At 37.1% G+C, this 15,830-nt stretch overlaps 1 protein-coding gene and 1 pseudogene across 8 annotated transcripts in view; one reads left to right on the top strand and one right to left on the bottom strand.

The window, feature by feature from the left end:
• SLC9B2 (solute carrier family 9 member B2) overlaps window positions 1-15,830 on the bottom strand; it is a 60,329-nt gene that overhangs the window by 19,650 nt on the left and 24,849 nt on the right. For all 8 annotated transcript variants that reach the window (XM_037990433.2, XM_007999410.3, XM_007999411.3 and 5 more), the window contains exons 5-9: window positions 9,653-9,795; window positions 8,327-8,454; window positions 6,799-6,974; window positions 4,692-4,798; window positions 3,099-3,248 (exon numbers count right to left, since the gene is read on the bottom strand). In XM_037990433.2, the coding sequence (XP_037846361.1) occupies window positions 3,099-3,248; window positions 4,692-4,798; window positions 6,799-6,974; window positions 8,327-8,454; window positions 9,653-9,795 (704 nt within the window). The remainder of the gene's footprint in view (window positions 1-3,098; window positions 3,249-4,691; window positions 4,799-6,798; window positions 6,975-8,326; window positions 8,455-9,652; window positions 9,796-15,830) is intronic.
• LOC119624119 (U2 spliceosomal RNA) lies at window positions 6,150-6,273 on the top strand (annotated as a pseudogene).

The raw sequence follows: 15,830 nt of genomic DNA on the forward strand, positions 1-15,830 counted from the left end.
AAGATAAGCCCAGAGTAATGAAGACTGTGTCATCACTTATATAGATGTGTGTATTGGGGGTGTAAAAAGATAAGCCCAGAGTAATGAAGACTGTGTCATCACTTATATAGATGTGTGTATTGGGGGTGTATCTTACAGATGGATAATCAACACACATTATGCTTTGGAAGATAATGAACAAAAGACCTATCAAAGAAAAAGAAAAAAAATACAAGTGGCTAAATATGTGAAAAACTGTTCAATTTCACTGTTAAAGAAACACAAAATAAACAAGATGCAACTTTTTACCTATTAGCGTGGCTAAAGATGAAAAGGAATAATTTTTTTTTTCTTTTGAGACGGAGTCACGCTCTGTCCCCCAGGCTGGAGTGCAGTGGCCGGATCTCGGCTCACTGCAAGCTCCCCCTCCCAGGTTCACGCCATTCTCGTGCCTCAGCCTCCCAAGTAGCTGGGACTACAGGAGCCCGCCACTTCCCCTGGCTGGTTTTTTTTGTATTTTTTAGTAGAGACCGGGTGTCACCGTGTTAGCCAGGATGGTCTTGATCTCCTGACCTCAAGATCCGCCTGTCTCAGCCCCCCAAAGTGCTGGGATTACAGGCTTGAGCCACCGCGCCTGGCCTAAAAGGAATAATATTTTAAGCCAGTGGTTCAGAGTGTAGTCCCTAGACTGGCAGCATCAGTCTCATCTGGAAATTAATTAGAAGTACAAATTCTCAAGCTCCACCACGGTCTAAAATCAGAAATTTGCAGTAGGGCCCAGAACTCTAATTTAACAATCCTTCTAGGTAATTCTGCTAAAGTTTGAGAAAACTATTCTAAAGTGAAGTTGTAATGAGCCAGGTACTTCATATTTTACTGGAAGAAAAGTAAATGGATAGAACTCTAGAAAGCAGTTTGGTAATATGTGTCAAAAATCTCAAAATGTTCATATTATTTGACCCCCAAATTTTACTGTTAGGAATATTCCTTAAGGAAGTGATCAATTTCTGATCATTTCAGCACAATTTAAAGTAGCAGAGATTGGAAATAACCTTATAACTATATATAAAGGAATGGGCTGGAAAAAAAAAAAACAACTATGGTGCATCCATGTGTGTAGATAAAGAGATTCACATAGGAGAGTTACTAGAGGTAAATATTTTAAAAAATGTTAATAGTTATCTTTCTGGTTGTGGGGTTACATTGACCTTCTATGTAGCAGGGCTACAGGAAATGTAAACAATGGTTTGGTTTATAAGAATCATTTCTAGATAACCACATACGGTTTCTCTGAATACAGTGTAATTGGAAGTGATTAAAGTTTCCCTTTCCCTCCTTTTTCTTTCTGTGCTCTTATCCAGTGCCCACTTGCTGGAGGTATCAGTCTCTCCTTGATTTCCCTGTTGCTAAAACTACTTTTTTATGCTCTGTTTCAATGATATTGCTCCTTCTAATTGTTTATTCTTTTTATCCTTTTATGAATTTAGAAACCAAATTTTAAACTGTAAAAGTTTAGAATTATGTTTTAATACACATGTGTTACTCAAACAGATGTCAAAATATAAAATTGTGTCATGCACAATAATGCTACAGTTGTACTACAGCATAGTATAAGTCACCTTGGAGTCAAATAAATCTGAGCCTAAATCTCAGTGCCATTTTCTAATTTTGTGACCTTGGACATATTATTTAAGTCTTTCTACTTTATAGCTTCTATAAAGTAGAAATCATAATACTTTTTCAAAGGTATTTTTGTGAAAATAAATGACCACATCCACTTAGTGCCTCATACAGAGCCATACAAAGTAGCAATAAAAATTTATTAATTCCTTTTTATCTTTTTACCCATGACAGTATAATATAATGAGTTGCTTTCAATTTGCAAAGATTTTTAAAGAGGTGGTGACAGAAAGCATTTCTGTTACACTGTTATGAGAATGAATGTTATTTACCCAAAATGAATGTTATCTGTGGAAGATCCCCACAGAGATCCACTTAATTGAGTTATGATTATATATCTCATTTCAAAATTTATAACGTTTCCATATTTTTCATATGGCATTATTTTAATTATTTAAGTTTAATTATTTTGAACAGCTGTCTTCAGGCTTTATAAGATTATCTCAAAATGATACAGCTGCATTTATTTTAGGTCACCAACATCTTTGTTAAGCAGAATAGCATACGATCCTATCAGGTTGAAATCTACAAAAATGCATCTGAAATTAAAATAAATAAATGACAATCAGTGAATTTCCATAATACATATAAACGAAATGAACATTCTTAATCTTGAAAATCAGTATGAAAAACCAAAGCAACCTTATAAAAATGGCAAAGGCTTTTGAACAAACTGGGTAGTAATTATATGAAAACATGATTAGCATTGCCCATAAAGAAACGAAAATCAGAATAATCACGAGATATATTTTTAATTCATATCAGCAAATATCTCAAAGACTTATACTCAGATCAGAAAAACAGATCCTCTCACATAATATTGGTAAAAATATAAATTGGTGCAGTCTTTTAAAAGGTCAAATTGACATTATCAAAAGAATAAACGTGAGTCCTCTTTCCTAGAGCAATCTTATTTCTAGAAATTTATTGTATAAACTAAAATATATACTATATTTTGTTGATTTTAAGACACATATTTTTATATTTTAACATTTCTGAAATTAGAATGTTATGTTATAGTTTAATTGGCACTAATTTTTTTCTTTCTTGATGGCATATGAAATAATTGTGTTTTTTACAATTGACAGACTCAGAGTTTATGAAATATGGTATGTAAGGATATATTATTGAAGCACTGTTTATCTTGGCAGAAAACTAGAAACAACGTAAATATCTATAAAATGCAATACTCTGTAGCCATTACAAAGAATAAGGAAAGCATTACGGTAGTATGACCGTGATATATTTTAAGTAAAGGCATCAAGTTATAGATTGATGTGTAAGGAGAAAAAAAAGATGAACATTGGGTGTACATTTGCATATGCATATAATACAGCTTTTATAATGAAATGTTTTATTAATTTGATACTAAGAAAGTATCTGGAAAGCAAACTTAATCTCATTAGAAAAGAGTCATCAGCAGAAAAAATTAAATTCACCTTTTCGCTGGTCCATCCCATGCCTGCAAGGAAAGCCATGACCAACGTGCACAGTCCTCCTGATCCAGGGAAACCAAAATGCACACTGCTGAACACAGCTAGCACAGACAACCCCAGCACAAGGAATGTTCTCTTACACACAAGTTTGTCCTTTAGGAGAAAAAAATTTATTTGCTCCATTATTTCAAATCCCTGATTTTTAACGATTGATTTTTTTTCCATATCTAGGATTTAGAAAGAAAATAAAAATTAAAATGTCTATATAAATAGACAAAACAAGTGCACTACATAACATTTACTTTCTTTTCTTCAACAAAAGCAGAGTTAGCACACTGCAAAGGTGAACTCTTCTTTCAGGAACACCAATTCTTTTCCTCTGCAGTTATCAATGCAGAATTTAACAGGACTTAATGAAGTAGCAGGAAAAAAAGTACATGAGCTTTGGAGCTGGACAGACCAAGGTTAAACTTATATCTTTTATACATTGTTGGCGTATGTAGTGGTCACATTACTTAACCTCTCCAAGCTTTGTTTCCAGAAAGCATTTACATCATAGGATTTGTGTGAAGGTTAAATATATATCTCTATTATATTCAGGTTCTATGTTTACTGTTTTAAATTTGATGCCCCCTTGGTTTTTCTTTCTAAATCTTTGAAAACCAGGAAGCTTTAAGAGGTTCTAGACTGACAGTAGTTTTTGTTGCTGTTGTTTTAAAGTCTAAGAATTGTGTACCTTTTTCCCTTTCCTTTTCCCTTTCCAGGCTTTTAAACTTCTTGATAACTTTAGAAAGTAGGTCTTTAAAAGTGCTTGACTTGGCAAAGGCATGCAAGCTCTGAAGGTGAATTACCTGAGTTCATTCCCAGTTCCACTGCTTTCTAGCTATGTGACTTTGTTCAAGTCACTTATCCTGCCTAAGCCTCAATTTCCTTATCAGAAAAATGGTCATAGTAATAGAAATCTCTTTATGAACTATTTTGTGGGTTGTACTAGAGCAGTGCTTTCCAACAGAATGTTTAGTGATGATGGAAATGTTCTGTATCTGCTACAGTCACGTGTAGCTAGTGGCTACTGTACTGAACAAAGTGGCACTAGATGATGACTGACTGATTTATGTATGTGTGTATGCATGTATGTATTAGATATGGACTCTTGCTATGTTGCCAGACTGGACTCAAACTCCCAGAGGGATCCTTTTGCCTCAGCCTCCTGAATAGCTGGGACTACCAGGCCTGGCTAGAATCTAAGGTATTTTGATACTAAAAAAGGGTACAAAAAAGCTACTACACATCTGGGTTTAGTTGAGTATTATGAACATTTAAAAAACTTGCATATCCTATTACTTTGGAACTGATATTTGTTTTACAGTGAAATTTGAAATGTACAGAATATAAAATAGAAACCCATTACAGGACTGCATTAAAATCTTCCGTATTGAGCCCACTTCATAAATCTCATGGATGGCACTAAGCAATTTTAAAATGAGGGACCACTTGCACAAACATGCCCTTCACATCTGTCTTTGAAGGAAGTGTTCTAGAATGTTTTCCCAATGATATTTAAGAGCACAACTTTCCCACATATTATTTTTTCACCTGGTCACGGCTTGGAAAGTACTGAATGAAAAATCCAAGAACAGATCCAGTTGCCACACCAATTACCACCTCCAAAACTCCTCTGAGGACGTTAAAGACAGTGGAGCCTGAAAAATACATTTAAAAAAACTTAAGAGCTCTAAATCCAACAAATACAAGTTTTATTCCACAATCATCAACATAAAGCATCTAATTACAAAGAAGAAAACTTTTAAAGACAGTTTCTGCTTTCCATATTCTTAAACATGTAAGTAGAACCTACATTTTCCCCCATAGCATATAGGATTTAGGAAACTTCAATTAAAAAATTTTTTTTGTTAGCACATTGTGCAGAAAACTATATTAAAGCTTCTCCACACATTAAGCTCTTCTTCACAGACTGTCCTAAGAAAAAATGTACTAACTAGTTTCTGTGGTCTCTTGTTATTATGGCAATCATGCTTCTTATCTAAATAAAATTACCTCTGAAGTAAGGATAGCTTTCTACCAGGTAATGCTATGACTGTTAAAAGCATCTAGCTGTGATAGTAGCATTATGCTTAAGCTATTGTGGTAATAATTTACTATGAATGTGTAGAAAGTAGCTAATTAGCTTTAGTCTCTGGTATATTGAGGTGTTAAAAAAAATATCTTGGGCCCCACCCCTAAAAATCTGATTCAGTAAGTCTGGCAGGGCTCAGATCCAAAAGGTCTAAGGACCACACTTAGTTGGTGGGGTGGGGTGGGGGGGGCGGGGGCGGGGAGAGGAAACACAGCAGAGTCAACTAGGAAGGTTCTTTGAGCTGTAGCTTATGAAAACCTGACTGCCTCTGTCCTTTCTCCTCCCACCACCATGATTCTAATGCAAACTCTGTTGCTCTAAAGCTGTGGTTCCTAATCCAAGCTGCACTGGTTTCCACTCCCAAAGGTTCTGATTTAATTGGTCTAAGATAGGACCTACATAAGAGTATTTTTAAAAACCGCCCAGGTAATTCTAGTGTGATGCTAAGGCTGAGAAAAATTGTTTTAAAGGTGTATACCAGGAAAGCGGTAAGAACATAAATTTGGATATGTGTAGTAGCATTAAAAATAGGAGTATGAGTTTGACTTAATAGGTAACAGAGCATCCTCAAGGGTTCTTGAACAAGAAAGAAATGTAATGAAAACAATGTTTTGAGAAAATCAATTTACCAGGGAATGAATGGAAGGCAGGCTCCGGAGCAATGAGAAAGGGTGGGATTCTAGGTAACAGGCATAAATCATACACAATCATAGAATGGGAAGATAACTATAGGGAGATAACAAGAATGTATAACCTGCCAAGAAGATGTGTTCCCACTACAGACTCTGAAGCTAAACTTAGATTACAATTATACTTTGTCAATCATATAATGTTGCAAATTTAATTTCCCAATTTTTGAACATAAGATTAAGAAATGAACTTAAATTTGTGCTGTACCACAGGATAATAAGTGTTGAACTGCTTTTGGCCTTTTGGCTAAGATCAAGTGTAGTATCCGTTCACATCAGTTTAATATAGGTGCTGAACAACAGTGGGAGAAAAAATAACTTAAGTTCCTCTTTTATTATACTTGAAACAAAATGCCTCAATTTCAGACACTTACTAAATATTAATAGGACATCCGTTAAAATCATTGCTGTTATTACCATAAAAAGCTGAAGAGGAGAGAAGAGAAATTGTACTTATTTTAAAGGCATGCTGTTCCTTTCACTTGGACTGCTCTCTGTCATTTGTGCTCCTCGAAAAACCTACTCATCTTTTGTGTGAAGTCTCCACACATCTTTTGTGTGAAGCCTGAACGTTCCTGGATCACTTCAAGCAGAAACTGTTCTTTAAATCTTTCTACCTTGTACCCCTCCCCCCACCCCGCCCCTGCCCCCGGTACTGTACCTACTGCATGCTACTTGAGCAGTCTCTATCTAGAGGGAGGAAGAGAGTAAAGATAGCTAGCTTCTGGCTCCTCCTTAGGTGCAGAACTCTTAGTGTTCTTTTGCCTATTTTTAATTTGCCTTAATCAATTATCAAGCAAATATGTCATGCTTATAACATTTTAACCTACGTCTCTAGAGTGCAAGAGTAAAGCCTGTTGTGAACTGATTAGGTTACCTGTGGAAAAGGCTATGCCCAAGCATGTGTTGAAGCCAGTGATGGCCAGAATGTCATCAAAGCTGCCAGCTGCCATGAGCAAGGTCGGGACACCCTTCTCAACACCATAGCCTCCTCCCTGCAGAAGGAGCATTGAAGGCACCACGACAGCTGGAGATACAGCACCTAAAACAAAACTAGGCAGACAGCACTTTAAATATTTATGATAACATCTTACTTATTACTATTTTGAAATTATAATACCCTCCATTTTTTTATGGGTTATACTTTGGACAACTATAGTCTTTCAAATGGCAGAGAAGCATGAATCCAGAAAAACATGTATGTGTAAAACTTCTACAGAACACTGTTTTTTAAAATGTAGCCATAGACAACCTGCTTCAGACTACATAGGTTGCCTAAAAATATATACTTACTAGTGGTATAGAAGGCCTAATGACGGTAGGCCCCAGGATGCTGGCTTTTTTTAAACAAAAAATTCATGTTATGAGGTTTGAAAAGCAATGCATGGACTTTCTGATTTGGAACCCAGTGATGCTGGGCCTTCTATCAGGGCTTGCTATGTCAAATAAGGCAACATATTAGAAGAAAACGATATGACAGTGACATTGATACCAGTAACCACAGCAGTGGTAACAGCTGAAAGCATTTTACAGTACTTACTATGTACCAAATAACATTTTGAGGACTTTACACGTATTGGCTAATTTAATCCTCACAACAACCCTATAAGATAGATGCAATCTATTTTAATTTTATAATTGAGGAAACTGAGGCACAGAGAGATTAAATACTTGTTAAAGATCACACACTGGAAAATCACAAGGCTGGGATTTGAATCCAGAGAGGAGAGTTCCAGAGTCTTAACCATGAGGAGAATTTCTTACTTCTTGCCTACTTATTAGCACTAAATTCTTACTAAGTCCTTTCTTATTTATTTACTTTGTGTGGCTCTTAACCGTTGGAAGAACTGACAGTGGAAGGAAGAGACAGCAGAACTGTCAAGTCATAATAGTCTGATGACAGGAGGAAAACAATAGTAGCTGTTGATCACTGCTGCTGTGTTTTTTATCCTTTGTGCAGACTTTAGGTGGAATCTGGTATCTCTTTTAACAGGCATTGAATCAGGTGTAGGCAAAAGACCACGATTTCTTCAACAGTTTGATTAGTAGGAGCTAACTATACGAGTTAGCGCCTACTAACATATAAACTTCTGGCCCCTCCTTAGGTGCAGAACTCTTAGTGTTCTTTTGCCTAGTTTTAATTTGCCTTAATCAATTATCAAGCAAATATGTCATGCTTATAACATTTTAACCTATGTCTCTAGAGTGCAAGAGTAAAGCCTGTTGTGAACTGATTAGGTTACCTGTGGAAAATTCTGAAGTTAGAATATTTAGATTATGCTGTAACATCTATGTTGCATTTTCTGATATCTATAAGAAAATTCTATTATGCATTCTCTTGTATGGAATCAGAGAAAGCCCTAAATGTCCCTACATATTTTCCATGACAAAGAAACAATCATTACCCCAGTATAAATCCCCATTGCCATGGTAAACCCAGCAGGTAATGGGCCAGAAGAGCAGATGTACACGCCTCCACAATACAGGGACCCATGGACAGTCTTACACAAACGCCCTTTAACTTCTTCAGGGCCTGAAACAGAAAAGCAGACATGCTAATATAATCCTCTGAAGATGTGCGGAGAAGATGACCTTCAACGCTTTCTCTTCAGTATATGGGCAATGTCTGGGTCATCATGAGTTTTCAAAGTAATGAGTTGTATTTAACAAACATTTTAGTACTCCAAGTGTTTACAGACAGCTTATTTAGTCCTCACTGCAACCTTTTAAGATAGGTAATACTATTATCCCCATTTTTTTAGATGTCCTCATCTGAAAAGACACAGGCTAAAGTCATCCGCCCAAGATCATGAAACTGGTGAGTGATGGGGTCAGGTTTGAACCCAGGCAGGCTGCTTTCAGCATCTGTGTTCATAATCTCTAGCTAATTTCACATTATTTTTATTTATAATCTGTGGTTCCAGAATGAGACTAAAGTGAAGAGCCTAATACCCCAAGAAAATTCATTTCTGTACTAAAAAACATACATGAAAAAGAAGCATTAGAAAGGCATACTTGAGACTCATTCTATATATTAGGCAGTTTCCTGAGCTAGTATAGTTAGCCCTGAACACTTGCATAGGGCTTCGCAAACCAAAAATATGTTATTTTCTCCACTATGAGCATTATTTATAACCATGGTCTATATCTATGTCAGAGAAAAGTGGGGCCGTTATTCTTGGTGCTGGCCCCATAGACAGACTCTACCTTTCCCCAAGAAAGAGAATGAGATCAGCCAGGCGCAGTGGCTCATGCCTGTAATCCCAGCATTTTGGGAGGTGGAGGCAGGCGGATCACCTGAGGTCAGGAGTTCGAGACCAGCCTGGCCAACGTGGCAAAACCCCGTCTCTACTAAAAATACAAAAATTAGCCAGATGTGGTAGTGCATGTCCGCAATCCCACCTGTTTGGGAGGCTGAGGCAGCAGAATCACTTGAACCTGGGAGGCGGAGGTTGCAGTGAGCTGAGATTAAGCCACTGTACTCCAGCCTGGGTGACGGAGCGAGATTCCGTCTCAAAAAAAAAAAGGAAGAAAATGAGACCATCTTTTGAGTTATTGCAAAGCACAAGGTCCTACTTGCAAAACAATCCTCCATGAAATAAATTCTATTCTATTCTCAAGAATGTCATGCAAAGTGTCCACACCCATTTCCTAATGCTTAGCGATTCTATTAGATACTTGAAGTATTGAAGAAACAAAAGTCCTATTAATGAGAAATTTACACATCATACCTTTGAATCCAGACCAAGGCCAGCACGAACCAGGATGATAGACAGGGCTATGCTTCTCAAAGAGGAAGACCACTTGTGCTTGATCTGTACATTATCGTTGACGACTGGGATATTTCTGATGAGAAACCCTGCAAGCAGCATGCCTTGAATGAAGAAATCAAACATGTCTAGTTAGTTTTCAAATACAGAAAATATTTTTAGTTAACTTTAATTTTATAGAGACTACTATATAATCCCAGGAACCACTTCACTCATGCTTAGAAGAAGTGAAGTTAAACTTTTCGTTTAACTTGGAAGAAATTAAGCTTTTAATTAAAAAATTAGTATAATTAAAGCAGCTAAGAAAATAATGTGCACATAAAAAGATAATTTATAATAATTAATATTCCTAAAATAACTGAACTTAAAAGGGAGACAAGACGCAGCATTTGGATAGAGAGTATGATCAAATTCTACATATAAAATGTTTTAACACAATGCCAGCTCAGTCAGTCCTTTGCGTGCAAACAGCAAACAGTCCCTGAAATTATTTGCTATGTCAGATTACTTGAAATATCAATAAATACCTATATGGATTCTATTTTACCTTCAGATTAGATAATTTCATAAGAGACACATAATCTACTTTGCGAAGGTTTTAGATGTCAATTATGATGAAATGAACATTGCCCTGTCATGTCAGCCTGTGACTCTTCTTTCACTCAGTCATTCAACTCTACTGAATGCCTTCAGTAGTTTAGACGCTAGAGTATGCATCACGCATATAATAATGAACTACTTTTCAACAAGTTTTCAACCTCTAGGGAACAAGACAAATGGACAATACCAATTTTATGAAAGCATGAGGGGGATGTTACATGAGCTGAGGCAGGAAGGGGGATTTAGAGAAGGGGAAAGAGGATGTAGAAATGGCTGGGGGAGTTGAGAAGTTTCTGGAAAAGACAGTAGTTTATTCAAAGGTAAAGAAAAAGTGACTCATTCTGGAAACTGCAAGAAGTTGAGTGTAACTGACGAAGCTGGGTAGTGAGTGAGGGAATTCTGCCTTCATTGATATCACATGCCTACACAAAGGGAAAGGTTTCTGTGAGAGACTGTGAGCCTCTTCCCTCCATGCTTCTCCAGCAGTGCCCTCTTCTCACCTCGTCCCTATAAGCACCATACTTCAAACAACTAAATAAATTTACTGAAGTTAGGATATTTTGTGATGCAAGATGGGAGAAGAGAGACAACCTGCTGCACATGAAAGCATCACTCCAGGTGTCTCTCATCACTGCCATTTATCTACGGGAAAGGCTCTAAGTTCTGAATGCTGTGGTGATGGTCTTTCTGGAATGTTTATTGGGCAACAGTATCAACAGGCTTGGCTTTTGGAAGAAGTAATGATGAGTTATATATGCACATGGTAAAATTAAGACATTGCTGACAAAAATGTAAAGTGACAAGTATATATTGTACCCCAGCTGCAACTTTCCATCTTCATTCCTGAACGGTTTTCACTGTTGAGGATCTTCTGTGCCCTTCCAGAAAGTTTCTGTACCTATTCAAGCATATTTCTGTGTGTATAAGCTCTTTTGTGCTAGACACAAATAGGACACTGATACACTGCTGTACGGCTTGGGTTTTTTCCCATTTAATAATATATCCTGGACATTTTCCCACTGAAGCACATATATATTTGCTTTATTCCCTTTTAATAGCTGGAATAGTATCTCAATGTTTGGAAGTTCCATAATTTTTGGACCACTAATAATAGATTTTAAGAAATTTTTCAGGTTTCTCATTATAAACAGTGCTGAAATGAGCACAATTCATATGTCAAGTATTTAAGTGCCTGCTACATGCTAGCCCTGTATGAGATCCTAGTAACAAAGAGGTGAGCTAGACCAGCAGTCCCCAGCCTTTTTGGCACCAGGGACCGGTGTCGTGGAAGACGGTTTTTTCATGGATGGCAGGGGGAATGGTTTCGGGATGAAGCTTCCCACCTCAGATCATCAGGCATTAATTAGATTCTCATAAGGAGCACACAACCTAGATTCCTTGCATGTGCAGTTCCCAATAGAACTCATGCTCCTATGAGAATCTAATGTCGCTGCTGATCTGACAGGAGGCAGAGCTCAGGCAGTAATGGTTGCTCAACTCCTGCCATGGCCCCGGGGCTTGGGGACCCCTGAGCTAGACTAATGTGGTCCTTGTCCATATGGAGCTTATATATTTGTAGGTTTGCATTAACTATATTCATATTATAATCCCTAGCAGTGGAAATGTTAGGCCCTATGGTATAAGTGTATATAATTTTTATACATATTGATGATTTACCAGCCAAAAATGCTGCACTAATGCTTACATTCCATTATCATGACAATAGCTCTTTAATGAAATTTAAAATATGTGTCTAAACCACTCCTAAATTAATTATGGCATTCAATGACCTGAAATAAAATGGAGTGTCCTAAGAAGAACTCAAAACTACATTAAGAGGTTTTTTGTTTTGGGGGATATGAGGGGGCATTTTTTTTTTTTTTTGAGACAGGGTCTTGACATGTTGCCTAGGTTGGTCTCAAACTCCTGGGCTCAAGCAATTCACCCACCTTAGACTCCCAAGATGCTGGGATTACAGGTATGAGCCACTGCTCTCTCTTGGCCTGAGAGCACTTTTCATTCCCGAAATGAACGTGAGAACAGCTTCCCTGGGACACTTGTTTCCTTTGCTAGTGGTTTGGTGGATGTAATGTGACCACCTGATTTTGATTTGGCACGTGTCCCCACTCGTGCCTCTAGGGCCTCCCTTGATCATGTAGGAAAGAACGTCTTCCTGGATATAAGAGTGTTGTTCTCTTAAAATTTTGTATTATGAAAATTATCAACATATGGCTAATCTCATTTCATCTACTCCCAAGTTTATTTTTTTATAATTTGTGTTATGGAAATGTTTTCAATAATGATTTGCCTTCTCTTCTAAAGGGAAGCCATTTTCAAATTCATTTCAGGAATCAAAAATGCTCACTCATACTCGCCTCCCTGGCAATCACTTCAGTTAAACTCTTAAAAATATAACAGGCAACCATCACATATATTTTGTCTTAATAAGTTTCCTTTATGGATTCAGATAATGCTTCAATTTTGGATACTGGCCTTAATATAATAAGAAGCAGTAAACTTTCTTCCTCTATGCAAGTATACAACTATAAAAAAGAATGTTGAAATATGTATGTAATTTTTGAGAATGATTTCAGTTACCTTAGGAGATTTCATTTTATCACAAATCCCAATACTTTCCATCTTTTTGCAACATGGTATATTTTGTTTTTGCACTAGGCATGGAGTGAAAAAAAGACAAATGGGTGTAATGGGCATTTTCATGTGTCTAGAACAACAGTCTTCAACATAGGTTGCATATTAGAATCATCTGGAGGGCTTTTTAAAACTTCTGATGTCCAGGCCATACCATATTCCATTTCAATTAATTCAGAATCTCTGGGGTAAGATCTAGGCATCAGCTTTAATTTATTATTTTTATATTTTTATTTTTTGAGAAGGAGTCTCGCTCTGTCGCCAGGCTGGAGTGCAGTGGCACAATTTCAGCTCACTGCAACCTCCGCCTTCTGGGTTCAAGCGATTCTCCTGCCTCAGCCCCTTGAGTAGCTGGGGCTACAGGTGTATGCCCACCATGCCTGGCTAATTTTTTGTATTTTTAGTAGAGACGGGGTTTCACCATGTTGGGCAGGATAGTCTTGATCTCCTGACCTTATGATCCACCTGCCTCGACCTCTCAAAGCGTCAGCTTTTTAAAGACAGGTGATTCCTGGCCTGGCATGGTGGCTCACACCTGTAATCCCAGCACTTTAGGAGGCCAAGATACGAGAATTGCTTGAGCCCAGGAGTTCAAGACCTGCTGAGCAACAAAGTGAGACCCCATCTCTACAAAAACCAAAAGGGTGTAGGGGCATGTGCCTGTAGTCCCAGCTACCGGGCAGGCTGAGGCAGGAAGATTGTTTGGGCCCAGGAGGTTGAGGATGCAGTGAGCCATGATTGTGCAACTGCGCTCCACCCTGGGCAAATGAGACCCTGCCTCAAAAACAAAACAGAACAAAACAACGAACGAGAGATTCTTATGAGCAGCCAAGTTCTAGAATGAATGATCTTGCTACATAAAATGTGATCTTAGAGCTTAGAAATGCAGAATCTCAGGCCATGAAGACCTACTTAATTAGAATTTGTATTTTAACAAATTCCAAGGTCATCCTCTGTACAGTGAAGTTTGAGAGTCACTAATTTTGATACAAGGGTCAGCAAAAATGTTCTGTAAAGGGCCAATGAATATCTTAGGCTCTGTGGGCCATAAAGTCTCTGTTAGAACTTCACAACTCTGCCAGTATAATGCGAAGCAGACATAGACAATATGCAAACAAATATATGTGAGTGGGCTCCAATTAATCTTAATTTATAAAGAGAAGTAGTCTGCCAACCCTTTATCCTAGCATATAGGCATATTTAGAAACAATTCATTTTAACAATAATTCAATTAATAACATTAGAGAACAAAAAGCACCTATGAGAAATAATATGAATTAAGTGGAATACCTTTAGTTTTACCTAAAATTAGAAATACATTGAGAAATGGGGCATAGTAAGAGATAAATAATTCTACTTCTTTTTATATTTAACTTTACCTACTGACCACAAGTTCAAAAGCAGATAACTTTGGTGTATGTTAGTGAATCCTGATTGTTCTTACTCATACAGCTAACAGAAAAAAAAAAAAAAAACTGTTCAGGAAATGTGTGCAAATATATATGCAAGTATGAAAGGTAGGTTGTTTTTTACTAAAACTGGGTGATTAATAAATCTGTTAGAAATGAACACAAAATGCCTCTGTGGTAAACAAATTTTATAATGCAGAATTCTTTGAAGACACATTAAAGGTATCACATCTAGTTTTAAGACTAATTTGTGTATGTGTCTTGTTTGGGCAGTTCTCATTGCTGCTGGAAGAGTATTTTCAGCTATGTCTTTAAGAATCATGGTATTTTATTTCATTTTTATATTTTTTGAGATGGAGTCTCACTCTTGTCACCCAGGCTAGAGTGTAGTGGCACGATCTCGGCTCACTGCAACCTCCACCTCCCAGGTTTAAGTGATTCTCCTGCCTCAGCCTCCCAAGTAGCTGAGGTTACAGGCACCCGCCACCACGCCAAGCTAATTTTTTAAAATTTTAATAGAGATGGAGTTTCACCATGTTGGCTAGGCTGGTATTGAACTCCTGACCTCAGGTGATCTGCCCGCTTTGGCCTCCCAAAGTGCTGGGATTACAGGCATAAGCCATCATGCTCGGCCAATATTATATGTTAAATATACCCTCTGGTGTGCTGATAAATGCTTAACAAGTGGCTTGCCAAAAAAGTATGCATTTTATATAGGCACATACATTATTAAATTTTACTGATATAAAGGATGTGCAGCACACACTTTACAAATATACAGCCATCTTCACTGTAAATTCTATATAGCCAATTTATTCTCACAGAATGTTTTCACTGCTGTTTGTCAAAATTCTGTGTCCATAACAAAGTATGGCTGCAGTTCTACCAAGATTTGACAGAATCAGACTACAAATAAATGGTTGCATACTATCTGATTCAGCAAAGAAGTCACATATCATGAATGAGCAAGTGCAGTGTCACCGTGAATGTTAGTTGATATTTTTGCTTATATTAATGAATAAGATGAAAATGAAACAATAAAAATACATGTCAGAACTTCACTCTGTCAATGACATAAGTGACTTATACTTTGACAAACCTTGATTTGTAGCATTTCCTGATTTTTTTTTTTTTTGTTGTTGTTGTTACAGATACTTCTACCATGGCCGATTTTAAGCTACAACATGATGTCACTGAAAGTGGATTGGGAAGAGGTGGCAGTGGCACACCATTATGTAGTATTTCCATAATCTCAAGAGCATAGGTGAGGGGAAATAGAGTAAAACATTAGGAAGTCTTCAGGGTTGAGCACTGAATGCTTGTTTTTAATGTCAGTTATTTAATTTTAAGTGTGTATATATATACAGATATATATATACACACAAAGACACAGACACACACACATATATATATATAATTTATTTATTTATTTATTTGAGACAAGGTCTCTTTCTGTTGCCCAGATTGGAGTGTAATGG

This window comes from Chlorocebus sabaeus, chromosome 7 (genome assembly GCF_047675955.1).
Source record: "Chlorocebus sabaeus isolate Y175 chromosome 7, mChlSab1.0.hap1, whole genome shotgun sequence".
NCBI lineage: Eukaryota > Metazoa > Chordata > Mammalia > Primates > Cercopithecidae > Chlorocebus > Chlorocebus sabaeus.